General features: G+C 44.3%; 1 protein-coding gene across 1 annotated transcript; it reads left to right on the forward strand.

Moving 5' to 3' along the window:
* The first annotated feature begins 222 nt into the window (after window positions 1-222).
* On the forward strand, window positions 223-20,041 carry Narf (nuclear prelamin A recognition factor). The gene is made up of 11 exons (XM_006987631.4): window positions 223-434; window positions 1,579-1,659; window positions 4,829-4,972; window positions 7,219-7,351; window positions 9,562-9,696; window positions 9,948-10,066; window positions 11,162-11,291; window positions 15,593-15,656; window positions 16,926-17,063; window positions 17,448-17,605; window positions 19,562-20,041. The coding sequence occupies exons 1-11, from the start codon at window positions 408-410 to the stop codon at window positions 19,801-19,803; spliced, it is 1,371 nt and encodes a 456-aa protein (XP_006987693.1). The 5' UTR covers window positions 223-407; the 3' UTR covers window positions 19,804-20,041.
* The last annotated feature ends 7,400 nt before the right edge of the window (window positions 20,042-27,441 follow it).

A 27,441-nucleotide genomic window follows, 5' to 3' on the forward strand; every position in this document is an offset into this window, starting at 1 on the left:
ACGGCTTCCTCCACTCGGTCAGCGCATTCTTTCTGCCTCATACACCTACCATTACCTCTTTCACCGCCAGAAAAAAACCCAACTGGAGATTATGCCGCCTGTCAATTTCCGCCCGAAGGTCAAGCTCCTCCCCCATTTTCTGATTGGCTTCAGGGAGGGGCTTACCACTTCCAGGCACTCTCATTGGCCTAGGAGGATATCGCCCTCGTACTCTTCTCATTGGCCCAGGGGTGTGGCTCATCTTGTTTCGACTCTCTCATTGGTCTACCACAGTCCTGGGGGCGGGGCCACCGCCGATGAAGACAACAAAGGGTCGCGGGTCGCTAGCCAGTGGCAGGTGGCGGTGTTCCAGTCTTCCTTATTCCACATAGCTGGGGTGCGTCGGCCTCCCGCCAGTCCTGCTCCAGATGAAGTGTGAGCACTGCACACGAAAGGTGAGTGCGGCGTCCGGTGGGACTGGGTGCGAAAGCCAAGACTGCAAAATGTGCTGAAAGTCGGGCTCGCCCGGTGTGCACCCTCCTTTCTGTTATGTCAGTCTCTGATAGCCGTCACCTGGCTGCCGAGGACTAGGCGGCGAGCTGGCTGTGGGCCACTGCGGGCGGGTGCACCGCCTGACTAGTCGTGGAAGCTACTGTTCTGCGGCCAGTGCCCGATCGCAGTCCTGGCACCTTGTTGTGGAAGTAAACGATTAATGAAGTGATCAGAAATGCATTGAGCGGCTCTTACATTAAAACAAGGACAACAAACTTGCATACTTATAGTATCAGTGAAAACAAGTGGAGAAGGAAATAAGCGCAAGCTCTCCTGTCCTGCTCCACTAGGTGACTGAAGCGACTGACAACCACCACACTTGCTGCCACATGGTGATAGTGGTGTGGTGCATGTGTAGGAATCTTTTTTTTTTTTCTTTCAGGGATTGTATCATATACAAACACCCCATAAGTTGTTCTTTTTTAATTACCACCATAAGTGGTAAATAAACATCTTTCAGGGAATCACCTGTATTTTTGTGTAATAGCCACATCTAAGTGTTCTTGTACTCATTAAGGTTATATCACTTCTGTTGTTAATTATCAAAAACAATGGAGAGGTGTGTGTGTGTGTGTGTGTACACGCGCGCGCGCGGCTCGTGTTTCTGTGTATCCATGCTTAAATAGGAATGATTTTATTTCTATAGAAATGGTTTCTAGAAGTAAGATTAACTGCTCAGGATATGTTTTGGTTTTTGGTAATGAAGAGAATCACACTAAGTTATTCTTGGCTGAGCTTGGTGGTACATACCTGTGATTGAGAGATTAGCCAGGAAATCATGTACCCAAAGTTAGTGCAATTTATCAAGAACCTACGTCATTTTTTTTTTTTTTAAATCTGGTATAGTAGCACACACCTTAATTCTAGCACTCAGGGGCAGAGGCAGGAGGATCTCTGTGAGTAGTTCAAGGTCAGCTTGCTCTACATAGTGACTTCCAGGGCTATATAGAAAGACCTGATCTCAAAGAAAGCTGAAATAAAATAAAGAAGAATTTTCCCCTTCTAACATTTCCTTGTCATTCCCCCCACTTTTTTTTTTTTTTGAAGGAATGTAGTAAAAAATCAAAAACTGATGACCAGGAGAATGTGTCCACTGATGTATCAAGTCCAGCCCAGGAGAATGAAGAGGCAAGTAAACATTCCAGTTGTGTCAGCCTAATGTGAGTGGAGTAGCTGCTGCTGTGTTTTCTCCCGCTAGACATTCATATCACCTTGCACTTCACTGCTCTAAGAAAGATTGAAGTAAAAAGTGGTAAGGGCCATGTATAGGACAGTCTTGAGTCATCTCAAACATACCAGGCTAGGTACTGAGAAATAGCATCATCCTGGTGCACTGTTGAAAGCTGTATTCTATAAAATGTAAGGAACTTAGATTATGTAACATGTGAAAAGATATAACTCAAGTTTCATGATTCTTTAAGCTTGGTGTTTAAATGGCTGTTTCTTTAGTTCAGTTCTTGTTTTAGCTAATAATGATGCTTATTTGTAATTATTGTATCACACTCTGAGCTGGGTTTTAGACCTACTTCATGCTTTTGAGGGGCATTTGCCTCTGCATGTGTCTTGCTATGTTCTGGATTCACAGAGAAAGTTACAGTCACTGTTCTCTTAGAAAATATTAGGACTAGTCAGGCATCATGGCATACCTCTGGAGTCTCAGTTTGAGTCCAGTCTAAGCTATACATGAAACCTTATCTCAAAAACAATAACTAAGGATTTAAATCAACTGATAGAGTGCTTGGCTAGCTATCCTGAGGCCCTAAGGTCAATCACAAACAAATTGATTTTAGAGCTAGTTAGGTAGTTCAGCTAGTAAAGACACTTGCCACCAAGCCTCAGGATGCCAGCTTGATTCCCAAGACCTATATGTGACATATGAACACATAGGTGACAGGAGAGAACAAGCTTTCACAAGTTGCCTTTCTACCTCTATACCAACACATATGCCATGACTCGACCCCCCTTCCCCTATCCCACTAATAAGCAAGCAAGCAGTCAGTGTAAAAAACAAAAACAAAACAAAAAACAAAACAAAACAAAAAACCCAGCTTTTTTTTTTATATAAGTAGAGAATTAATAACATGGGAGAAATAGGTTACTAGGATTTTCCTCTTAGATTTAGTAGTTCTGCTGTACTGATGGGCATAGTTCTGGCTCTCCTGTGTGCATTATTGTGCTTTGGAGACTAAGCCTTTGGGGAAGAGCAGTGCACCAAGGGTAGTGGCCTCTGGAGTCATGTGCCAGTTTGGGCCAGTGCTTTAGACAGCAGGACTGCTCCCTAATGTCCACACTATTGTATGACTTTGGAAACAAATCTAATCCCATTGGAATGCTAGTACATACTTCAGAAGTAGAGGCAGAGTGTCATGAGTTTGAGGCCTGCCTAGACTACACAGCAAAATGAAATAAACCCACAATACTTTGTGGCCCTATTTCTTATCAGTGTTGTGGGGAGTTGGGTTTCTTCTCTCCCAGGGTTCTGGTAAGGATGAGATAAGTATGAACACAGTCTAACCAGCACCTTGGTAGTTTAGTATGGACATACTTTTTTTTTTTTTTTTTTTGGTTTTTCGAAACAGGGTTTCTCTGTGTAGTTTTGGTGCTTGTCCTGGAGCTCACTCTGTAAACCAGCTTGCCTCGAACTCACAGAGATCTGCCTGCCTCTGCATCCCAAGCGCTGGGATTAAAGGTGTGCGCCACCACCACCTGGCTGGACATACTTTTTAAAAGGCTGAGGGGTGTTTGGGAGGAGTTGGTAGACTAGGCCCTAAAGGTTAGAATTCAAAATAGGATGGAACATCTGATGGATGTCTGCACCATATAAATGCCTGGTGTTCATTGATGTCAGAGGAGGATGTTTGAATCCCCTGGAACTGGAATTACAAATAGTTATTAATTACAAATAGTTGTTGCTGGCAACTGAACCTGGGTCTTCTAAAGAGCAGCTAGTGCTCTTAGCTGCTGAGCCATCCCCAGCTTCTATTTATTTATCTTTCTTTTTGAGACAGGGTCACACTATGTATCCCTATGGCTTGGAACCATGCTGGCCGTAAGCTCAATGGTTCTTTCTCTGTCTCAGGAGTCCTGAGATTAAAGGCATGTGCCACATCACCTGGCTTATTTTATTTTTTACTAATACAATTTGAACCTAGAGCCTTGCACTTGCTAGGAGTGGTGTGTCAGTCACCTACACCTCTAGCACCTAAGCACCTTCTAGGCTCTTAGAGGGGCTGGGGAGCATAAGGAAAATAAAATGCCAACCTCTGTGAGGCCATTAGGAAGGGACAAGCAAGTTGACACTGTGTTAGTTGGCACTGAAAATAAATCTCAGGATGCCAGCTCTGTTAGGGCCAATAGGTGAGTGAGAGCTCATTTGGAATATTCCCTGTGAAAGAACTCAAGAACAAAGCCAGTGTGGCTGAATGTGAGCCCCTGGACCGGGCCAGGCGGGGCAGGCAAAAGCTGTGCTGTGGGCCCTGTTCCAGAGAATGCTGTCAGGGGCTTTGAGCAGTGGAAATGTGACTTGTGCTTTAGTAGATTTCTCTGGGACCAAAAAGAGCCAGAGTGGGGCACAGGGGTGAATACAAAATGGGGTTAAAGGGACCAAGGTCATAGAGTTCCAGCATCCAGGTGATCAGTCTCCCTTTATTGAGGTAAGGTGGGGCAGAAATGAGCACCAGCAGTTCAGAGCTGGGAGCTGAGGTCTGTGTTGCATACAGGAGGAAACCTCAAGCAAGTCCTGACTGTATGGAAGGAAAGTCTGCTCAGCAGTGTGGAGCTGGAAGAGCTAGGCAGGGAAACCTGAGGCTTGTTCACAGGCACTGGACAGGAAGGGTGGAAGAGGAGGATGTGGAGATAGCCTTTAGGCCAGTTTGCAGCAGGCAGGAGTATCATCTTTCCACACGATAACACTGGGGCTAGTTTACCCTTGCTTGTCATCTGCATGATCCTAAGTGCCATCAAGAGCCTGTGCCGTGACATGTGCCTCCACTGCCGTGAACTGTTCAGAACAGAGACCATTGCCTAATAGCTCCTCCTGACACTTCAGGCCTGACTTTGTCTCCATGTTAAGTGTAGATTCTTTTTTATTGTGCTTATGCAGTTACCTTCCCTAAAGAAATGATGCTACCAAAACAAAACAAAAAAAAAACAAACAAACAGGTGGATCTCTGAGTTCGAGGCCAGCCTGGTCTACAGATAAGAGTTCTAGGACAGCTACACAGAGAAACCCTGTCTCAAAAAACTGAAGAAGAAAAAAAAGGAAAAGAAACAGTGTTAACACCATTTTCTTTCCTAGAAGGGAGAATTCCATAAGTTGGCAGATGCGAAGATATTTCTGAGTGACTGCCTGGCCTGTGACAGCTGTGTGACCGTGGAGGAAGGAGTCCAGCTTTCCCAGCAGAGTGCCAAGGACTTCTTCCATGTCTTGAATCTTAATAAGGTATGGTGTCTGCTGGAACTGATGGTGCAGGCCTGTAATTCCAACTACTGGGAAACTGAGGCAGGAGAATTGCAAGTTCAAGACCACCCTGGGCAACTTAACAAGACCTTGTCTATGAATGAGTGAATGAATGAATGAATGAATGAATGAATAGCTCATTGATAGAACACTTGTACTAGGTTCAATCCTCAAAATAGATAGATAGATAGATAGATAGATAGATAGATAGATAGATAGATAGATAGATAGGTATGATAAAGTCCTAGTTAGGGTTACTATCTATTACTGTGATAAAACACTATGACCAAAACCAAGTTTGGGAGGAAAGGGTTTATTTGGCTTATACTTCCACATCTTGATGCAGATGAGTTCTTTTTTTTTTTTTAATTATTATGTATACAGAGGAGGGTGCCAGATCTCATTATAGATGGTTGTGAGCCACCATGTGGTTGCTGGGAATTGAATTCAGGACCTCTGGAAGAGCAGCCAGTGCTCTTAACCTCTGAGCCATCTCTCCAGCCCATACTTCCACATCTTATTGCATCATTGAAGGGAAAGTCAGGTTAGGAGCTCAAACAGGGCAGGAACCTGAGGCAGGAGCTGATGCTCCTGGAGGAGTGCTGCTTACTAGCTTGCTCATCATGGCTTGCTCAGCCTGCTTTCTTATAGAACCCAGGACCCCCAGCCTGGGAAGGCACCACTCAAAGTAGGCCCTTTCCCATCCATCACTAATTAAGAAAATGCCCTGCAGCTGGCTTTTTTTTCCCCCTTAAACAGTGTTCTGCTTGCATGCATGCCTGCAAGCCAGAAGAGGGCACCAGATCTCATTATAGATGGTTGTGAGCCACCATGCGGTTGCTGGGAATTGAACTTAGGCCAGTGCTCTTAACCTTTGAGCCATCGCTCCAGCCCTGCTGCAGCTGTATCTTATGGAGACATTTTCTCAATTGAGTTTCCCTCCTTTCAGATAACTCTAGCTTATATCAAGTTCACATAAAACTAGCCAGCATAGATAGATGGTAGATAGATGATAGATAGATAGATAGATAGATAGATAGATAGATAGATAGATAGATAGATGATAGGTAGATAGATAGATGATAGATGATAGATAGATGATTAGATAAAGAAAAATATCTAGGGTACTTGCCAGCCAGCCATGACCTGAGGATCTGGCCCCATCAGTGTGTGTCAATATTCCTTGATTCTTTGTATCTGCAACTTGTTCTTGATGTGATGGGGTTCACTGATGCTTTGCAAAACATATTACATTCTATTGCTACATTCCACAATGTTGATTGTTGTAGGTGTGTTGGAATTCTATGGTTAATGTGTCAGTTTTGTGTATGGCATTTTATAAACTTAGCATATGACTGATTTGCCAAAGTATTTTAGTTTTATAAGTTTATTAGATGAAAAAAATTCAATTTTGTAATCATTAACTTTTTGTGTTGTGTGACAGGGTCTAATATATATCTGAGGCTGGTCTCAAATTTTCTATTCCCCTGTCTCAGCCTCTACAGTGCTAGGAGTATAGGCATGTGCTGCCATGACAGAAGTTTTGTACATCTTGTTTTTGGATAAACTGGTACAAACTAACAATGGTGATAAGTAGTACTGGTTAAAACCTTCCTTTGGACATTAGTAGAAATGCTTTTAAGTTTACTTCTAAATTGGATTTTGTTAGTAATTTATTGTCAGTATCCCTGTCATCCTGCATTTCACCTGCAGATAATGAGCCCCATCTGGAGCCTCATAGATAACACTGGAGGCCTAGGTGTACAGATGTGCTGCTGATCCTCCTGCCTCCTATCTCCTGAGTGATAAGTTTATAAGTCAACTACTTACCACCACACCAAGATCCTACTCATCTTTTTTGTTTGTTTTTCGAGACAGGGTTTTTCTTTTCTGTGATAGTCCTGGCTGCCCTAGAACTTGCTCTATAGCCTACATCTTTTTCTTTTCTTTCTTTTTTTTTAAATCTGTTTTAAAACTTTTATGTTTTGGTGGGCTATAGTGGTGCATGCCTTTGGAGGCAGAGGCAGGTGAATCTCTGAGTTCGAGGCCAGCCTAGTCTACAGAGTGAATTCCAGGACAGCCAGGGCCATATGAAGAAGAGAAACCCTGTCTCAAAACAAAGAAACAAACAAACAAAAATTTCATTTACTATGAATTTTCCATTAAGGTGTCTTACTTTGTTCCTGATACAATTAATACACATGTGACATTATTGTTTTTTCTTCTAGAAATGTGACACCTCAAAGCACAGAGTGCTGGTTGTGTCTGTGTGTCCTCAGTCTCTGCCTTATTTTGCTGCTAAATTCAACCTCAGTGTCACTGATGCATCCAGAAGACTCTGTGGCTTCCTCAAAAGTCTTGGTGAGTCAATCCCTTTTTTAGTTTTTGAGACAGATTTTTTTCTGTGTAGCCCTGGCTGTCTTGGAACTCAATTTGTAAACCAGGCTGGCCTCAAACTCACAGAGATCTGTCTACCTCTGCCTCCCAAGTACTGGGCTTAAAGGTGTGTGCTACCACTGCCTGGCCAGTTACTTTTATAATACTGTAGGAGTATACTTTCAGTTCATGAAAGGTCGTTTTTTTATTTTTCAAGTTCAGTTTTCAAGGGCTTAGGATAGAAAAACTTGGGAGAAACTCCTGGAATGTCAAAGGACCCCATCCCTTGTGTCAGGAATCCAGCTTCCTACCAGTGGTAGGTGGGGGTGTTACATACCCTGTGTTGTGTGCAGATAGATGTTTTGTTACAATGAGATTGACTGGTCTGTAGTAAGAGGTGACCCCCTGCTGACAGTAGACAGTGACTACTAGGAGGCTCTATACTTGCCTCTAGCTCACAGAATGATTATTTGATACTTATTTCTGCAATGACTAATGTCCATTTTCCTAAGAACCTTTTCTAGCTAGGTAAGCTGTAGCCCTCACCTACATCTCTAGCCCCAGGCATGTGTTTTTTATGTGAGGAATGAAAGGTAATTTGCTCCAGTGGTCACATAGCTTTAATCCCAGCACTGGGAAGCAGAGGCAGGTGGAGCTCTGAGTTCAAGACCAGCTTGGTGTACATGGTAAGCACTAGGCCATCCACAGATATACAGTGAGACCCTATCTGGAAAAAAAAGAGCTAGGCGTGGCAGCCAACTCCTATAACTTCAGCATTGGAAGAATGGAGACAGGTCATTTTCAGGTGCTCCCTAGCTAGCCAGTCTAGCCAAAATAGCACACTTCAGATTCTGTGAGAAAACTATCTCAACAAGTAAGGTTCAGCAAAATGGTTCGGCAAGTAAGGGCTCTCTCCAATACAGGAGAGTGCTGGTGTAAATTCACTGTCCCTCAACACCACACATAAAAGTGAGAGTCAGGAAGATACTGTAGCACATCTATAAGTAGCACTCAGGAAGCAGAGGCAGGAGGATCATCCATGAGTTCAAGGACAGCCTGGTGACCATAGTGAGTTCCAGGCTGGCTAGGACTATATAACAAGACTTTATTTCAAACAATAAACAAGTAAAATGCCCAGTCTGAACCAGGCTACTGTTGTAAGAAAAGTATCAAGACTAACTGTGGTCAGGTGGTAAGGAGAGGCTGGTGTCATCAAATCTGTGATCTGTGTTTATATCTGAAACAGTTGAGGAAGAACTGGGGTGCTCAAAAGCTGGGGATGGCTTTGTCTACCTATAATGCTCACATTCCTGGGCTCGCATCCACCTGGGCTACACAGAAAGACCTTGTCAAAAATAACAACAAGGTTGGGGATTTAGCTCAGTAGTAGAGCGCTTGCCTAGCAAGCACAAAGCCCTGGGATAGATCCTCAGCTCCAAAAAAAGAAAAAACAAAAAGCCAAGTGTTGTGGTCCGTGCTTTTCATCATGGCACTTGGGAATCAGATAGATCATCACAAGTTCAAGGCTAGCCTAGTCTACATGACCTAATAAGCTCTGGACCAGTAAGAGCTGCATAGTAAGACCTTGTGTAGCAGGATTCTTAAAAGTTCTTATTAATAAAATCAAACCCGAGGCGAGTTATTGGGGTCCATGCTGGTAGATCAGAGAGACAGAACAAGCCACAGCTATCTCACCTCGCTGGATCCTTAGCTGGTCTTGTCTCCTCAGACTGGAGGCCTCTGAGTCCTCATCCGGAATGGGTCTCAGCTGAATTACTGCTCAAACGCCTGAATGCTTAACCAGGCCAAAATGCTTAACCAGCCAAATGCCGCTAGTTTCTGGTCCTCACGCTTTATATATCTTTCTGCTATCTACCACCACTCCCTGGGATTAAAGGCTGGCTTTCTGGGATTAAAGGCGTGTGTCACCATGCTTGGCTATTTCCAGTGTGGCCTTGAACTCACAGAGATCCAGAGGGATTTCTATCTCTGGAATGCCAGGATTAAAGGTGTGTGCTATCACCGCCTACCTAGTGGCTTTTCTGTTCTCTGACCCCAGATAAGTTTATTAAGGTACACAATATTTTGGGGAACACAATACCACCACAACCTTGTCTTAATATAAAATGAAAATCAGATGTGATCTGGATCCATACTTGGTCTGGGAGAAACATCCATGTCTCTCTTTCCTGCAGGGGTGCACTATGTATTTGACACCACAATCGCTGCAGATTTCAGCATCTTGGAGAGTCAGAAGGAATTTGTACGCCGGTATCACCAGCATAGTGAGGAGCAGCGTGAACTGCCCATGTTGACCTCTGCCTGTCCTGGTAAGCACAAGCCTGCTGGTACCATTTCACCAGAACTGTAAAAAAAATGTGGCCCTAGATTTGGTTGGAAGTGGGCAGGCCTATCTCACTCAACCTTGTAGAGCAGGTCACCTTATGAATAGGGACAATGTAGAGGAGGTGTCTTGGCTCATCCTGGGATGACAGTCTCAGTCAGAGGGCAGGAGGAAGCAGAGGGAACTGACTTCATGTGTTCTTTCTCTCCATCTTTCTGTTTCTCCTTCTCTCTCTAGGTTGGGTCAGATATGCTGAGCGTGTGCTGGGCCGCCCAGTCATCCCACATCTCTGCACTGCTAAGTCCCCCCAGCAGGTCATGGGCTCCTTGGTGAAGGATTACTTTGCTAGACAGCAGGTAAGCCAGCCTCTCCAGAGAACAGCAGCAGAGGGTGGACTCAAGGTGAGTAAGGCCTGAGGGGAATACTGGACCTCATCTATGGAGACACTGCCTGATTGCTTCTGTTCTGGGTACCTCAGGAAGCTAAGCCTCACCTCTATCCTGGCTTTTTGCTCCAAGCCACAGATGCCCACCCCGCTCCCAGCCTGCCTTTTTTTTTTTAAAGATTTATTTAGGGCTGGAGAGATGGCTCAGCAGTTAAGAGCACTCACTGCTCTTCCAGATGGTCCTGAGTTCAATTCCCAGCAACCACATGGTGGCTCACAACCATCTGTAACGAGATCTGGTGCCCTCTTCTGGCCTGCAGTCATACATGCTGTATACATAATAAATAAATAAATAAATAAATAAATAAATAAATAAATAAATAAATAAATAAATAAATAAATAAATTTTAAAAAAGGATTTGTATACAGTGTTCTGCTTAAATGCCAGAAGAGGGCACTAAATCGAATTATAGGTGGTTGTATGCTGGGACTTGAACTCAGGACCTCTGGAAGAGCAGCCAGTGTTCTTAACCTCTGAGCCATCTCTCCAGCCCTGCCCCCTCCTCCCCACTTGCCCTCTTATACCTGCTCTGAGAGTTCTGGTGTTTCTTAGTCTTCTCAGGGCTTCCAGCCCTGTGCTGTCTGAGTGGAGCCCAAAGTTACAGATCTGATTGCAGCTGCTAGTAGGAACAGCTGGGCCTAGAGTTCTGGGCTGTAGCAACCTCTTGGCTTGACCCCTAGAGGACTAGATCAAGGTATGTTTCCTCTTGGACTCTGCCCCTGCCCTGAGTATGGCTTTTCTACTCTGGCCTAAATGTAAAAGTCACTGGGCAACTGGCTCTTGGTTTGCCTCAGGAGAGGAATGGCCTAGATGTTGTTACTTGAACAGCTTCAGAAAGTCTTCCAGTAAAACAAGTGGAACACAGCTTACCTGTTCTTACCTGTGCAGAGCTCATGAGGCAGCACCATACATGGGGTAGGGTGGGAGCAGCATTTGGGACTCCCCCATGCTCTAGTTGCCATCATTGCTTCCCTGAAGCTCTAAGCTGTGTGCTGTCCTCTGCAGAATCTGTCTCCAGAGAAAATTTTCCATGTTGTCGTGGCTCCTTGCTATGATAAGAAGCTGGAGGCTCTTCGAGAGGGACTTTCCACTACTTTGAATGGTGCCAGGGGTACTGACTGTGTGCTGACTTCAGGTGAGAGGTGGACTCAGAAAGTGAGCATGTCTCTGACAGGCCAGTCTGGCTAATGGCACTGATAGCTAAGGATTTTGGGGGGCTCAGTGGCCTAAAGTGAACAGGAAGATTCTTCATCTTGCCTCCTCTCAGTCTTCCTCCAGATGAGTCAGGACTGTGGAGAACGATATTGGCAACATGGCTCTTAGGTGATGTGTTTTTATATCACAGCCCATCAGCATTCTTTCCTGTAGAGGGCAAAATGTGCTTGTGCACTGGAGAAGCCAGGAAGGTTAAACATGTAAGCATCCTTCAGAGTAAAGAAATGCTTAACCTGTCCCCCTCCCGGAATTCTGGTAGTGGGTGTAGTTTACAACCTGGTGATCCTTTACTATCTGTTGAGCCAGGCTTTGCCTGTAAGCTCCAGAATTTAGGTTTTACTTATTCTAGACCCTTTCCCCATCAATCTTGAGCTTGTTTCTAGGCCATAAAACCCATTCTTTTTTTTTTTTTTTTTTTTTTTTCTTTTCAAAAATCACAGGCAATTTATTTTGTTCTATTCATTCACAGTTAATACAGAAAATACTTGGAAACATTTCCATATAATGTTTGACACAGAAATCATCAAATAGAAGTATACAATGTTGACAGGAGACAGTACATTTATAATTTATAACCCCAAATGTATTTATAAATTAGAAATGGAAAGATCTACAAATGAAATTATGAAGGTTCACCAAAGTCATTTAATCTGTCAGTTTCTCATTCATTTTTATGTCTTAATAATATTCTATTGTATGAATAAGCCACATTTTATTTCTCTCCAGTATTTGATAGCTATTTGAGTTGTTTTAACTTTTTTACTATTAGCAACACACTGCTGTAAACCTTCATGTACATGTTTCATAGGTGCACATTTTCAGTAGTTTGAGGATATATTCCTAAGGGTAGAATTGTCGAGTAACAGAGTAACAATGTTTTGCATTTTGACCAACCACCAAACTGTTTTGCCAAAGTGGCACACCATTTTACAATCTCACCAAATCCTTGTTTTTAAGGCTCTGATTTTTGTACAAAAGCATTCAATCATTCTGTCAGACCAAACCAGGAAAAGTAAGCTATAGTTCAGAGCTGTTCTATTCCATTTACTATGCAAAGCCATTCTTGGCGTTTGCAACTCTCAGCCCTTTTGAGTATTCTTGCAGTGTTCACCTTTTCCTCCACCACTTTTTTTTTCTTCTTTTTTTTTCTGGTTTATTTCTATCTATTACAAATGTTTAAAAAATCCTCCATCAACGCTGCTGATAGCAGCAGAACCTTGAGAAATATACCTTTGGTTTGCCTCAGAAAAGGAACACATATTGCACTGTAAAGTTTATAAAGTTGGCGCAAAACATTGTGATAATGTTACAATACCAGTTTTAAGAGTTCAGTGACTAATGGGGAGCCGATGGGATACATGCAGAACTGTAAAAGTGATCTCACTTAGCCAGCTGTACACGTAGACTGTAAATCTACATTCAGATCATTTCTGAACTAAGACTATCATCTCAGTTTATCTGTTAAGGTCAACCAGGAAACCCTAGAATATACCTTGATTTTTGCAAAAAACAAAATAGGGGGAGGGGTTTCTTCAGCATGTCAGTCCACGAGTAAAGTATCCTAACAGGCAAAGTGTTCTCTCACTGTCAACATAGAATGAACTGCTGCTGGAGGTCAACTTGGGCTTTAATTTGCATTAGCACTTACATGCATAGTAGTCCAAGTTGTTGACCTCATGACTTTAAAAAGTAACTCTAAAAAAGTAAAATGGCCCTTCTTGGAAGACTAAAGAAAGAAATCCAGCCACAGTTGTAAAAAGTCTCATCAAAACAATATACCCTTTTATGAATTACGCCTCAATTAAAAAAAAAAGTAGCCCCAAATAAGAAGCAGCTCTGAAAAAGAAAATATAACTTAAGATATTTGAAAAAAACAAGGTGAATACAGGTTCAAAAATAATTAAGATACATTTTCTTAAGGCTACCTAGAATTAGGCTTTAAAGAATTCTACCATTTCAAGTTTACCACTAGTTACTAGATACCTATTTACAAACAAGATGTTCACCTTTTTTGTTCCTTTATCAAGAGAAAAATCTACCTTCAGACTATGAGGGTGTTGATGGGGAGGGACTAGAAAACAAGATTCAAACAATCCCATGCAAATATCACATTTTTCAAATGGAAGAACTCCAAACTGCACTAGAAGTTCCAATCACTGAGACACTTTCCATTGAAGTGATTTAAGTACAACTACATGGCACCAAGGTTTAGGCCTAATATAGGCCTGACAACCAAGTCCTTGTTTTCTGGAAGAAAGGCCTCAACATAAAACCCATTCTTATGAGAGATGTCTTTTGTACTTTACAACAGCCTAAGTGACTTCTATGTTATCTTAGGGTCAGACCAAATCCTGACTCCCATGGGCATTATGTCATTATCCCTAGACCCTTATCTTGAGCATTGCTTCTAAGTCAATAAGAAACCTTATCTTAGGGATGTATTTTGTAAAGAGCTTCAATATAAATATGTCTTAAGCTTTGTGGTAATCACAGGGCCAAGTTAGTTGTTATCAAAAAACTTGTTTCCAAAATTGTGCTGTGCTTAAATATAGCTGAAGTAAATGAACTGGTGGTCGGGGCTGGAGAGATGGCTCAAGAGGTTAAGAGCACTGGCTGCTCTTCCAGAGGTCCTGAGTTCAATTCCCAGCAACCATATGGTGGCTCACAACCATCTATAATGAGATCTGGTGCCCTCTTCTGGCATGTAGGCAGAACACTGTATACATAATGAATTAAAAAAAAAAAAAACAACAACAAGAATGAACTGGTAGTCAGATTCTAAAAGTCTTGGCCCAGCACCAGTACCAAAAATCAGGCTGAATTTTCATTCTCGTCTCCTTGTGGATGCCTGCTTGTAAAACCTGCAAAGACCCTCCACACTTTCCCACAGTGAGAAAACCAGTATACTATAGGACACAAAGAATGTTTTACACTGAATGAAGTGGAAAATTCATTTATACTCTAGTAATGTTGCATTTAGTGGCCCTGTTGGTAGCACTTTGCTTTAGGGCAGCGGTTCTCAACCTGTGGGTTGCAACCCCAACAGGGGTCACATATCAGATATTTACATTATGATTCATAACAGTAGAACAATTATAGTTATGGAGTAGCAAGGAGAATAATTTTATGTTTGGGGTCACCACACATGAGGAATTTTATAAAAGGGGTTGAAGCATTAGGAAAGTTGAGAACCACTGCTTTAGAGACTGGCAAATTTGGTTGGGGATGAAAATTATCCACTGGTGTCCTGGGAGCTTTTCAGAAGAAAGAAGGCCAAGAGTGCTTGTGGGGAGCTTGTTAGGATCCAGGCTTGTCTACTTGAATCAGACTCAGAAAACTGATCCTTGAAGGTATTTAGACCAGGGTCAAGTGGTCTGGTTATCTCTCAGGATGACCTTGAAGATCAGGAACCCTCTTCCTCCCTTTCTTGGGATTCTAGCTTTGACTCAGGTGGAACAGTGTGGCAGGGAGGGCAAGGTGTTCAGTGGTGCTGTTCTGTACTTCCTGAGCAGGGGTCCCAGTGTCTCTCTACTTACATTGATGGAATAAGAACCTTCAGGGGACTGTCTTAGAACCACATTGAGAACTCAACCTGTGCTGTGTGTTAATGATGTCCTACTGTTGTCTAGGGGACTCTACCAGGAGTTTTTCTTGGGAACCCTTACGTAGAAAGGTGGTGGTATACAAAGTGCTTCTGGTTATGAGCAGCTTTTGATGCACAGTGTCCACATGTCACAACGTAGCAGTGTGGTGTGCATACATAGGCTACCACTTGGAGGCAGCGTGAAGCAACTACAGAATTACCTCAGTTCAGGGTTCAAAAGAGGATTGTGTTTTCACATTTTTTTTTTTTTTTTGTTGTTGTTGTTTTTGGTTTTTCGAGACAGGGTTTCTCTGTGTAGCTTTGCGCCTTTCCTGGAACTCACTTGGTAGCCCAGGCTGGCCTCGAACTCACAAAGATCCGCCTGCCTCTGCCTCCCGAGTGCTGGGATTAAAGGCGTGCACCACCACCGCCCGGCTGTTTTTGTTTTTTGTTTTAGTGTTTTTCTGATGTTAGCGTTATTTTTTCCTGGTGAGGGACTCCTGATAAATAAAATGGGTTATACAGCAAGGAGGGATCCTAGGTTTCTAATGTAGACTTTCTCTGGGAGAAGCAAAGCCTGGCCCAGAGTTCTGGGCCACCTGTCCTTTCAGTAACTCATGCCTCTTGTTTTTCTCCAGGTGAAATTGCTCAGATAATGGAGCAAAGTGACCTCTCTGTGAAAGACACTGCTGTGGATACTTTGTAAGTGGCATCTTTGTAAGTTGGGAGGGGCCTCTGGTGAGCTTAGCAGGCCCCAGGGCTGCCCTGATGAGATCATGTGAGTACTGAGACTGGTTCCTGCAGCCTTACCAACCTGGCCTTTGAAACAGATTCAGGCAGGATCCTGGACTGGGACACTATTCTCTAGTACTGCCAGGGGATTTGGGAGTTTACTGTATCCTTCAGGAAGAAAGGCAATCATAGAAGCTATGTGGAGCAGAGCCACACATCTAACACTGTGGCTCCCTCTGGTCTCCTTGCACCAAGAACACAGCTGCTGGGTTTCTGTTTCCCATGGTGACCCTGATGCCAGCTAGGACTGGCTTTTGCTGCATCCTTGGGTCCCATACAAAGTATAATGCAAAGACCAAGTGAACAACCTTTGGCCTGGGTGCTACATTTGTGCCCTCTTTTATGGGAGGTGAGATGGAAGTTTGTAGAATTACAACAGCTGGAGTACCTGCTGCTGGAGCCTACCTGATGACCCAGGGTGACCAAGGGTCCTCATTTCTGGCCTGGACATGCTTAAGTCACCACACCACTGTCCTGCCCTGAATGCATATGTAGCTGCACAAAGAAGCAAATGAGTGAACCCAGTGACATAGCCCCACTTGCAGTCTTGGGCTAGATGTGAGATGACATTTCATGTTGATCATTAGACCTTATTAAGAATATGCTTTTGGAGTCATTTGGAGATGACTTGGTGGGTTAAGAGCATTTACTGCTCTTTCAGAGGATCCAGGTTTGGTTCTTAGCACCCACATGGTGGCTCCCCAAAGTTTAAATACCTTTAGTGGCTCCCTGGATCCTGTTCCTATAAAAACTGAGTTAGTATTTTGTCTTAGTCAGGGTTTCTATTGCTGTAATGAAATACCATGACCAAAAAGCAAGTTGGGGAGGAAGGGGTTTATTTGGCTTACACTTCCACTGAAGGAGGTCAGGACAGGAACTCAAACAGGGCAGGATCCTGGAGGCAGGAGCTGATGCAGAGGCATGCAGGAGTGCTGCTTACTAGCTTGCTTCCCCGGGCTTGTTCAGCTTGCTTTCTTATAGAACCCATGACCACCAACCCTCCCCGTTGGGCCCTCCCTGTTGATCACTAATTGAGAAAATGCCTTACAGCTGGAGGCATTTCCTGAACAGATGCTTCTTCCTCTCTGATTACTCTAGCTTGCATGTCAAGTTGACACAGAAAAGTACATACTTGCTGCCTCTTTCTCAGCACTAATGATTTTATCCTATCTGTTTGAGGTTTGGAGATGTGAAGGAGGTGGCAGTATGGCGTCACGATGGAGTGAGCTCGGATGGGCATCTGGCCCACGTCTTCAGACATGCAGCCAAAGAATTGTTTGGCGAGCACGTAGAGGAGATCACCTACCGTGCACTAAGGTTTGAGCCAGCATATCTACAGCTGTGTACCCAGGAGTGGTGCTGCGAGATCAGCCAGAGCCAGGGTGTGCTGTCTGTGCCTGTATGCAGCATGTGCAGTGTGCCTGATGGGTGTGGTGTGCATGGCTGTTCTCCCCGTGGCTGCTCTGAGAGCAAAGCCAGCACTGGACAGAAGGGCCTTTTGTGTGTCCCCCATTGAAATTATCTTGATAACATTCAAAACTTAAATTGAAAAATGGGCAGATATGGTAAACGTAGCACTGGGGAGACTGAGGGAAAACTGAGTTCAAGGTCACCCTGGTCCACATAGTAAGACTGTACCTCAAACAAACAGAAATGATCTTTAAGTCACTGACCATTAAAATCCATTTTATTGATTTATAGAAACAAAGACTTCCATGAGGTTACCCTTGAGAAGAATGGGGAGGTTTTACTGCGCTTTGCTGCAGCATATGGCTTTCGCAATATCCAGAACATGATCCTGAAACTCAAGAAGGGCAAATTCCCGTATCACTTCGTGGAGGTCCTCGCATGTCCCAGAGGTAAGGGGTGCAGAAGGCCCACTAATAGCCACTAATGCAGGGCATGTTGCTTCCTCATGCCATGAAGGTTCCCTTCCCTCAATTGTAGTGTGAAAAGTGGAAAGTTGTATCCTTAGACATTCCCTTGTAAGTGCCATATGGGAGCCCCACGTGGTACCAGATGGGAACCAGCTCCTAAGGTCACTAACATGGAGTTGGTGCACAGGGACTGTGAGGAGAAGCGGATCCTGTGGAGAGTGGCAGTAGGAAGGAACAGATGGTACTTGCTCTCTAAGAGGTCCCCCTGCTGCAAAGGGAAATTAACTATCCAGGTGTAAAGACCCAGGCAGGTGGAGAGAAATGAGAGCAGGCCAGAGCTAAGATAAGTTGTAGTGCCTGGAATCTCTTGCTGAGAGAAGGTATAGGTATTGGGGAATGAGGGGAGCCTCCGATCTGAAGTGGTCTGGGTGTGAAGGAGCTGTCTCAAGACCAGGAATGCCCAGGTCACCCTGAGTTTGGGGTGATAAAAGGTACTCAAGTAGGAACACTAGAGTTCTCAGAAAGGCCCAGAGGGAGCCAGGCAAGGTGTACCATCAGAAATGAAGAAAGGATCCGTAAAGAGTGAGACAAAGGAGAGGCCTATATTTCTAGTCCGTGTCCTACAGGATCTTCTAGAGGAGGGAAGCTGCCAGTGGCCAGCATTTGAGAGGGGGATGAGAGCAGGGGCAGCTACTTTTCCCATTGGAACCCTGTGCTACAGTGAGCAGAGACAAGATGGCTGGTGGGTGGAGCCTCTGGGAGGGCCCATCTTGCTTTCTGGGGAAAACTGTGCATAGGCCTGGAAAGGAGAGGAAGTGGGTGCATGCCCACTGAAAAAGTGGACATCAAAAGTCCAGCTGTTATGTGGCTTGGATCAGTGGAGAGTGAAGTTTAACCAGGTAGGAATTTGTTCCTGTTTTTCCCCATTGGTGCTGCAGTCTGAACCCAAAGCATTGTATACAGTAGGTAAGTGCTTTCATATAGCTTTCCACTGAGCTATATATTCCCAGCCTATCTCCTGGTTCTTTTAATTGAAAGTCTTGATTCTAGGAGTGGAACTTGAGCCTTCTAGACATACACTCTACCTCCAAGCTATTGTACTTAATGCATTTTGGGGTGTGTGTGTGTGTGTGTGTGTGAGAGAGAGAGAGAGAGAGAGAGAGAGAGAGAGAGAGAGAGAGAGAGAGAGAGAGAGAGAGAGAGAAAGGAGAGAGAAAGGAGAGAGAGAGAGAGGAGAGAGAGAGATCTGCAGGTTTAAGAGTGGGTAGTACTGACAGTAGGAGACACATACTTACTTAGACTACATGGATGCTCATGGAGAGCTCCTAGCTCACTCAGCCCTAATGCAGCCTTGTCGGCCTACACACTGACAACAGTGTCACTGTGTGCAAGTAGTTGTGCTCACAGCTTTTCAACCATTCCATGCTCTTTGGGTAATTATCAGAACCAGGAATCCAGATAGGAGAAAGCTGCCCACTTCTAAAGGCTTTTAGGTAAAACCAGTTTATGGTGGGGCTGGAGAGATGGCTCAGAGGTTAAGAGCAGTGGCGGATCTTCCAGAGGACCCAGGTTCAATTCCCAGCTCCCACATGGCAGCTCACAACTGTCTGTGGTTCCATTTCCAGGGGATCTGACATCTTTACACAGACATACAGGCAAAACACCAATGTACATAAAATAAAAATAAATAAATTATTAAAAAGAAAAACAGTTTATGGGTAATGTATATGGTAAAACTAAAGAACATCCAGGGCTCTCCTCCTAGGCAGGCTCCATGATACCCTCAGAGAATACTCTGAGCCCCAGAAACAAGCTCAGGTCACATGGTACTGCCTGTTTCATGCTTCTCTTGCTTCCGGCTGTGACCCTTGATGTACAGCTCCCTTGTAACTGGCTGCCCCACAGGGAAATAGAGGTCCACCTGTGTGTATCTTTCAGGATGCTTAAATGGCAGAGGCCAAGCACAGAGAGAGGACGGCCACACAGATCGTGCACTACTGCGGCAAATGGAAGGGATCTACTCCGGCATTCCTGTGCGGCCCCCAGAGAGCAGTGCACATGTGCAGGAGTTGTACCAGGAGTGGCTGGAGGGTACTGAGTCCCCCAAAGTCCAGGAGGTGCTGCACACCACATACCAGAGCTTGGAGGCCTGCACAGACAGCTTGGATATCAAGTGGTGACAAAGCCAGGAGGGCAGGCGGGGACAGCGCTGAGTGGAGAGTGGTGGACGCTTCAACAGCAGCGGGTCGCTCCAGTTTTGGCAGTGCTCCTCCGCAACATGCAGTTCCACGTGGTGCTATCTTTGTAGTGTATGAGGGACTGGAATGTTTTCACATGGGAGAAGCCTCTTTCTTCTCTGAGTATTCTTTTAATCCAAAATTATAAGAAAGATCCCAAAGAGTGAGGCCAGGGACATAACCCTGTCTTTCAGGTTTTGTTTGTTTGTTTTTATCGAAAATGTGTTCATGTTTTTGTTTGGCTGTTTTTGTTTTTCGAGACAGGGTTTCTTTGTGTAGCCTTAGCTGTCCTGGATCTTGCTCTGTGGATCAGGATGGCCTTGAACTCACAGAGATCTGCCTGCCTTTGCCTCCCAAGTGCTAGGACTAAAGGCGTGTGCCACCACCGCCCACCTCAAAATGTGTTCTTAAAGACTCAAGCCCCTGGAGTTGTGATCCATGAGCCTCAGTTTATTGCTGCAGAAATGAGGATGTCAGGAAGGGCCAGACTGCTGTAAGGTAGATAACTATGGCTTCTGCACAGGCCCAGTCTTCCTGCCCAGTTTGGCTCTTTTCTTCTTCTTCTTCTTCTTCTTCTTCTTCTTCTTCTTCTTCTTCTTCTTCTTCTTCTTCTTCTTCTTCTTCTTCTTCTTCTTCTTCTTCTTCCTTCTTCCTTCTTCCTTCTTCCTTCTTCCTTCTTCCTTCTTCCTTCTTCCTTCTTCCTTCTTCCTTCTTCCTTCTTCCTTCTTCCTTCTTCCTTCTTCCTTCTTCCTTCTTCTTCCTTCCTTCTTCCTTCTTCCTTCTTCCTTCTTCCTTCTTCCTTCTTCCTTCTTCCTTCTTCCTTCTTCCTTCTTCCTTCTTCCTTCTTCCTTCTTCCTTCTTCCTTCTTCCTTCTTCCTTCTTCCTTCTTCCTTCTTCCTTCTTCCTTCTTCCTTCTTCCTTCTTCCTTCTTCCTTCTTCCTTCCTTCCTTCCTTCTTCCTTCCTTCCTTCTTCCTTCCTTCCTTCCTTCTTCCTTCCTTCTTTCTTCTTTCTTCTTCTTTCTTCCTTCTTCCTTCTTCTTCCTTCTTCCTTCTTCCTTCTTCTTCCTTCTTTCTTCTTTCTTCTTTCTTCTTCTTTTTTTTTGAGCTGAGGACCGAACTCAGGGCCTTGTGCTTGCTAGGCAAGCGCTCTACCACTGAGCTAAATCCCCAACCCCCAGTTTGGCTCTTTTACTTGTACACATTTTTGAAAATAATTTTGAATTCTAGGGCCAGTAAGATGGCTCATTGGTACGAACCTGAATTTGACAACCTTAGTTTGACCTGTGGAGCCCACTTGGTGGAAGGAGAGACCAACTCCCATAAATTATCCACAGGCACCATGGTGTGCATGTGTGCCACCAAGGTCACCCCCTAAAAAGTAATTTTAAAGAAAATTATACTAATTTTAAGTTGTAGTAACAGTGAGCCATGCTCTTCGTAGTCACCAAAGATCAGCAGCTACTACAACTCTTGGCAAGCTGGATCATTGGTGGGTGAGTCAGTTTCTACCTGACCTGTGCATTCAGCTCTGAGTTGGACTCATCTCATAGCAGAGGAAAGGCAGATGAAGAGTGTCAGCTATGCACTGAGTGGAACACTGGCTTAGCATATATGAGGACCTGATTTGATCCAATGTACATTTAAAAATAAATAAGTAGAGTAGAAAATTAAGAGGGTAGCCCACTTAGGCTTTGGACCTCTAAGGAGGTCCAGCTCATCGGTTACCTTCACGGGGCAGGAAGATAGAGCTGAGGCTCCATGGACCCTGGAATGGGTGAAACTGCTTTCTAATGTCCAGCCTCCTCTAAACTCCTCCCCAGAGCCTTTTGGCATAAACAGGACTGTCTTTTCATACAAATGGGCATGGCTTGCGACCTCAGCTCCACAAAGCCCACTGTTCTGTGGCATCATCCCTTTAGCCCTCACTACTGCTGCTGTGAGCATGCCTTAGAAAGGGGAACTGGTGTATCCACACACAGAAATAGCTGCCCAATGATGAAATCTACACAATCATGTGCCACATACTAGAGTTCATCCAGGAGACAATGCCTGAAGAAGCAGAGGTGGTTTTATAAGCACTTGGGTTTTGCTCATGTGTGTGATTACCTTGACTCCTCGGTGTTGTCAGCTTTGGTTTATGTTTTATTACTCCGTGAGTGTCTAAGTGCATCTCTGGGTATGTTGTAAACCAGCGGTTCTTAACCTGTGGGTCTCAACTCTCCAATAGGGATTGCATATCAGATATCCTGTGCATCAGATATGAACATTATGATTCATAACAGTAGCAATATTACAGTTATGAAGTAACAATGGAAAGAATTTTATGGTTGGGGGTCAGGACAACATGAGGAAATGTATTAAAGGGTTGCAGCATTAGGAAAGTTGAGAACCACTGTTATAAATTACAATTTTTTGCTTTCAGTCCATATGCCTTGGTATCTATCCCCCAAAGTAACTGATTATGGAATAAACAATGCAACAGGGTCTGAGTGTAGAGTTGAATGACCCAGATGCTGTTCTGCTTGTCCTGGACTAAACCCTGCAATTTGCAGCCCTTACCATCACCTAGCCTGAATGATATTACCTTGTTTCTGAGTCCCTTCCTGATAGGTCAGGAGGATGCCCAGCAGGCTCAGGGCACTGAGAGTCAATGTAGGAAGGGATTGACTTCCTAAAAACTTCATGGCACTATCCATGACAGCAGCTGAGGCTAGGTGCTATGATATGAGATGTAGGGCCTTCTGTTTTGCTGATGATAGGTTATGGCCCTGTGAGCTTTTCAAGACTGCAAGTGTCTTTCTGTTCATCCATCACAGTGGAAGCATGAACAGGGTGGTGGTGGCACATGCCTGTGACCTCAGTATTTGGAAGGCAAAGGCAGGTGAATCTCTTAAGTTCAAGGCCAGCCTGGTCTAAAGAGCATGTTCCAGGACAGCCAGGGGTGCACAAAGAAACCCTGTCTTGAAAAAAACCAAAACAAAAACAAAAACAGTTTAAGCACAAAGTGAGCAAGGCCTTGACAGACAAGACCTGGTCAAAGCAGCATGACAACTGTAGTCAGAGTAGACAGTGTCTCCTGATGAGTGACTGGTTCTAACATGAGAAGACAGCACAATCCCAGATTCATATCTACCCAGTACTCTCTTTTACACTGCCTATGGTCTAGCTTGGCAGAGGACCAATTTCTTAGTTGGTTTCCTACCTGGCCTGAGCTGTATTGGTTTACGCCACTGTGGATAACCATGCTTATACACGATGAAATTCTGTCACAAAAACAACAAATTGGGTTTCTTTTGCAGGTAATTTAGAAATGGTTCTGTCAGGGTGGGGGCCATAGTTCAGGAGCAGAGTGTGTGCCTATTGTACCTGGGCGCTGAGTTCATCCTCTAAAACCACAAAAGCAGAAAGTTGGGAAAGATTCACTGCATTCTTCCTGGTAACGTGCACTTGGGATTGCTGCAAGATCTGACTTGCAGTATGTGCCCTACTCATTGGTTGACACCTGGGCTTGCCAGGTGCATTTCAAATGAGCCAGCCACAGATGTTGGAGTTGCAGCTGGTGCTGAGTGGGTGCAGCACTCATCTGAGGGGCACAGCTAGCTGTAAGGGTAATGCACTTGGCATACTACATGTTGGTTCCCTTCTGCATCTACAGATGGGAAATTGCCTGAAGAGTTTACTTTGGCTTACCATTTGAAAGGGTGCAGTCCATTATGGAAGAGAAAACGCCTCACATCTCACCTTTCATGAAGCACAGTATTGCCTGTGGATATGTTTCCTTGTAAATACTAAGTTGAAATGGATGTAAACTGAATGCAGTTTTTAAAAGATTTATTACGACTTTTATTTGTGTGTGTGTGTGTGTGTGTGTGTGTGTGTGTGTGTGTGTGTGTCTATATGAGTGAAAGTTGGGTGTGTATGGGTATCCACAGAGGCCAGAAGAGGGTGTTGGATGCCCTGGAGATGGAGTTAACAGGCACTTGTGAGGTGGGAATTGAACTTTTGGTCCTCTAGAAGAGCAGCAAGAGCTAACTACTCAGCCATCTTTCTAGATCCCTGGGTGCAGTTTTGCTTAAATGAGTGTGTGTGTGTGTGTGTGTGTGTGTGTGTGTGTGTGTGTGTGTGTCTGTCTGTCTGTGCTACCACTGAGCTACATCTCTAACACACACACAAAACCCCTTTCTCTCACACTCTATTTTGAGACAAGGTCTCACTAAGTCACCCAAGCTAGCTTTGAGCTCACGCTGTAGCCTGGGCTGGCCTTGAAGTTTTCTGTCCTCATGCCTCTACTTCCCAAGTGCTAGGATTGTAGATGCACACCACCACACCCTGTCTATACAGTGTTGGGACTGAATCCAGAGTCTGGGACTAGACTAAGCAGGCTCTGAGAGCTGAGCTATGTCCCCAGCTCTGTCTCTCTTTTCCCTTTCCTGCCCTCCCCTCTGCTTTTTCTCTTTCTCTCTTCCTCCTCCCCCTTCCCTTTCTCCTTTCCTCCTTCCCTTTTACTCCACCTCCACCCCCCTGAAACAACCTGGTGCCCAGGTTGGCCTTGAATTCTGGCTCAAGGTATCCACTCATCCAACCAAGTAGATGTGACTCTAGGCTCATATCACTGCTGGAGAAATTTTTATAGAGGAAGTCTCAGAATCATGCCTTTTCAGCCAGATATGGGGACATACACCTTTGATCACAGCACTTATAGGGTAAAGGTGGGTGGATCTCTGAGTTGGAAGCTGGTCTAGTCTATGTAGTCTCAGACTAGCCAGAACTAAATGGTAGAGATGCTATCTCAAAAACCAAACCAAACCAACCAAACAAACAAACAAACAAACAACAAAAAAAAAACAAACCCAAACCTTTCCTCCAGCCTTCCTTCCCTGCTTCCTTTCTTCCACCTTCTGTGTTTTTGAGACAGGCATGTACCACCCAGCCACATTCCCATCTCCTTCCCCAACCCCATTTCTTGCCCCTCCAACTCCCTCTCTCCTGTTTTGCTTTGAGATACAGTCACATTTAGTGAAGGCTTGCTTTGAACTGATTCTCCTGCGCCTATCATCTCCCAAGTGCTGGGGCTACAGGCATGAGCCACCATGCCCAGTAACACTCCCTTTCAAATCCTGACAGTAAATTTAGGGATAGGGGTGGTTGGAGAGATTGCTCAGCAGATAAGTATGCTTGCTGCTTTTTTAGAGAACCCAAGTTTGGATCCCAGGACCCACATCAGGTGACTTAACTACTTTTTTTTTTTTTTTTTTTTTTTTTTTGGCTTTTTTGAGACAGGGTTTCTCTGTATAGCTTTGGAGCTTTTCCTGGAAGTTGCTGTGTAGACCAGGCTGGCCTCGAACTCACAGAGATCCGCCTGCCTTTGCCTCCTGAGTGCTGGGATTAAAGGCTTGTGCCACCAATGCCCGGTGACTTAACCACTTTTAACTATGGCTCCAGAGGATCTGATACCCTCTTCTGGCCTCTGTAAGTACCCACATGTACCTGGCACACAAATAAAAAAATCTTTAACCTTTAATAACAGCACTGGAGGCAGAGGCAGGCGGATCTCTGTGGTTCAAGGCCAGCTTGGTACACATAGCAAGTTCCAGTCCTGCCAGGGCTACACAGTGAGACTATCTCATAAACAAACAAACAAGAAATAAATCGGGCATTGGTAATACATTCTTTTAATCTAAGCACTCAGGAGGCAGAGGCAGATAAATCTGTCAGTTTGAGGCCAGCCTGGTCGACAGAGCGAGTTCTAGGACAGCCAGGATGACACAGAGAAACACTGTCTTAAAAAACAAAAAGGAAGGCAAAACCTAGAATATTTTTTAAAATTCAAGAAGTTTATTTAAAAAAGATAAGATCTATTTTCCTTGCCTAGCATACATAAAGTCCTAGGTCCGTCCTGAGCACCACATAAACAGGCATAAGTGCTTTTTATCCCAGGTTTTGGGAGGTGGTGTTAGAATCAGAAGTTCAAGGTCATCCTCAAACAGTGTCTTTGGCCAGCCTGGGGTACATGATACCTTGTTTTGAAAAAATAGTTTGAAATGAAGAAAAGGAAGCCAACCATCTCCCATAGTGTCTCACAAACTCTTCAGTTGCTTCACATCAATGCCTGGTCTTTATGTCAGTCAATTTTAGCCCCTCCTATAGGTATAAGGATTTTTGTTTTACATTTGTTTTTGGAGAAAGTATTTCCAGCTATTGAAGTGATCTTAAACATACTTCTGCCATTTTGTAGCTGTGTATTTATATAAATCAGTGTTCTTAGTAGTGATAATCAGAAAATCAAAATTTGCTGGAGTATACATTAAATCTCAGTACTTGGGGTGCAGAAAAGGGTGACTGAATTCCAAGCCAGTCAGGGCTACGTAGTGAGACTCTGTCTCCAACAAACAAAGCCTATGGATCAACTCTGAAAATCATCAGAGATGTTCTATGTCCTGCAGGATCCAATATTCAGCTGGGTGGGAGTGGACACAGGAGGAGGAGTGGACACAGGAGGAGGAGTGGACACAGGAGGAGGAGGAGTGGACACAGGAGGAGGAGTGGACACAGGAGGAGGAGGAGTGGACACAGGAGGAGGAGGAGTGGACACAGGAGGAGGAGGAGTGGACACAGGAGGAGGAGTGGACACAGGAGGAGGAGTGGACACAGGAGGAGGAGTAGACACAGGAGGAGGAGGAGTGGACACAGGAGGAGGAGGAGTGGACACAGGAGGAGGAGGAGTGGACACAGGAGGAGGAGTGGACACAGGAGGAGGAGGAGTGGACACAGGATGGAGGACATTTGCAGGCAGATCCTGGGTCCTCACTGGTCAGGCAGCCCTGCCAAAATGGTGAACTCCAGGTGCATTGAGAGATCTTGTCTCAAAAAAAGACAGGGAAAAAGCCATTGAGGAAGACATGCTGACATCAATCCCTGTGTCCACACGTCCCACAGTGGGAAACACTGGCTCTTCTACAATACATATACATAAATAGACAAGCACATGCATCCTGTTAGTATGCAGATTCGTTTTAATCTAATAAAATGTAAACTTATATGTACATTGAATAATTGCCTTAAAATAAATATATGATTTATTGTAAGTGTTTGATTTGGCCATATATAGTGGTATATGCCTTTAATCCAGACACTTGGGGAGTAGAAGTGGGTGGATCCCTGAGTTCTAGGTGATCCTGGCCTACACAGTAAGTAGGGCTATAGAATAAGACTCTGTCTTTCTCTTCCCCACAAAAAGTACCAAAACCAACCACAAAAGCCAAACAAAGCAACATAACTGGTTGTATGTTTATTTTATATACCTGTAATAGCCAGGGTTGTGTGAAAAGTTATTGGACAAAAATTGGTGGAGAGTGGAAAAAGATTTAGCCCTGTTATAGATAGATGTTTGAAGCATGCTGCGGAACCTTAAAACAGCCCTGGACCCAAACATGTATAAAGCGGGAGCTCAGTCGGTGTCAGCAGTGAGGGCAAATCATTTCTTGCCTTTTCCTTGACTGTGTTTTGTCTCTAGACTCTTACCTAGTTACCATTCCCAAGGTTATCTCTACATCATCTACAATCCCTAAATGAATAATGAAT

This window comes from Peromyscus maniculatus, chromosome 8 (genome assembly GCF_049852395.1).
Source record: "Peromyscus maniculatus bairdii isolate BWxNUB_F1_BW_parent chromosome 8, HU_Pman_BW_mat_3.1, whole genome shotgun sequence".
NCBI classification, from domain to species: Eukaryota; Metazoa; Chordata; class Mammalia; order Rodentia; family Cricetidae; genus Peromyscus; species Peromyscus maniculatus.

Coding starts and splice junctions, on each gene's coding strand:
- Narf (XM_006987631.4), top strand. CDS start 408: ATGAAGTGTGAGCACTGCACACGAAAG. Junction 9,697..9,947: donor GTTGACCTCTGCCTGTCCTG/GTAAGCACAAGC, acceptor TTCTCTCTCTAG/GTTGGGTCAGATATGCTGAG. Junction 17,606..19,561: donor GGTCCTCGCATGTCCCAGAG/GTAAGGGGTGCA, acceptor TGTATCTTTCAG/GATGCTTAAATGGCAGAGGC.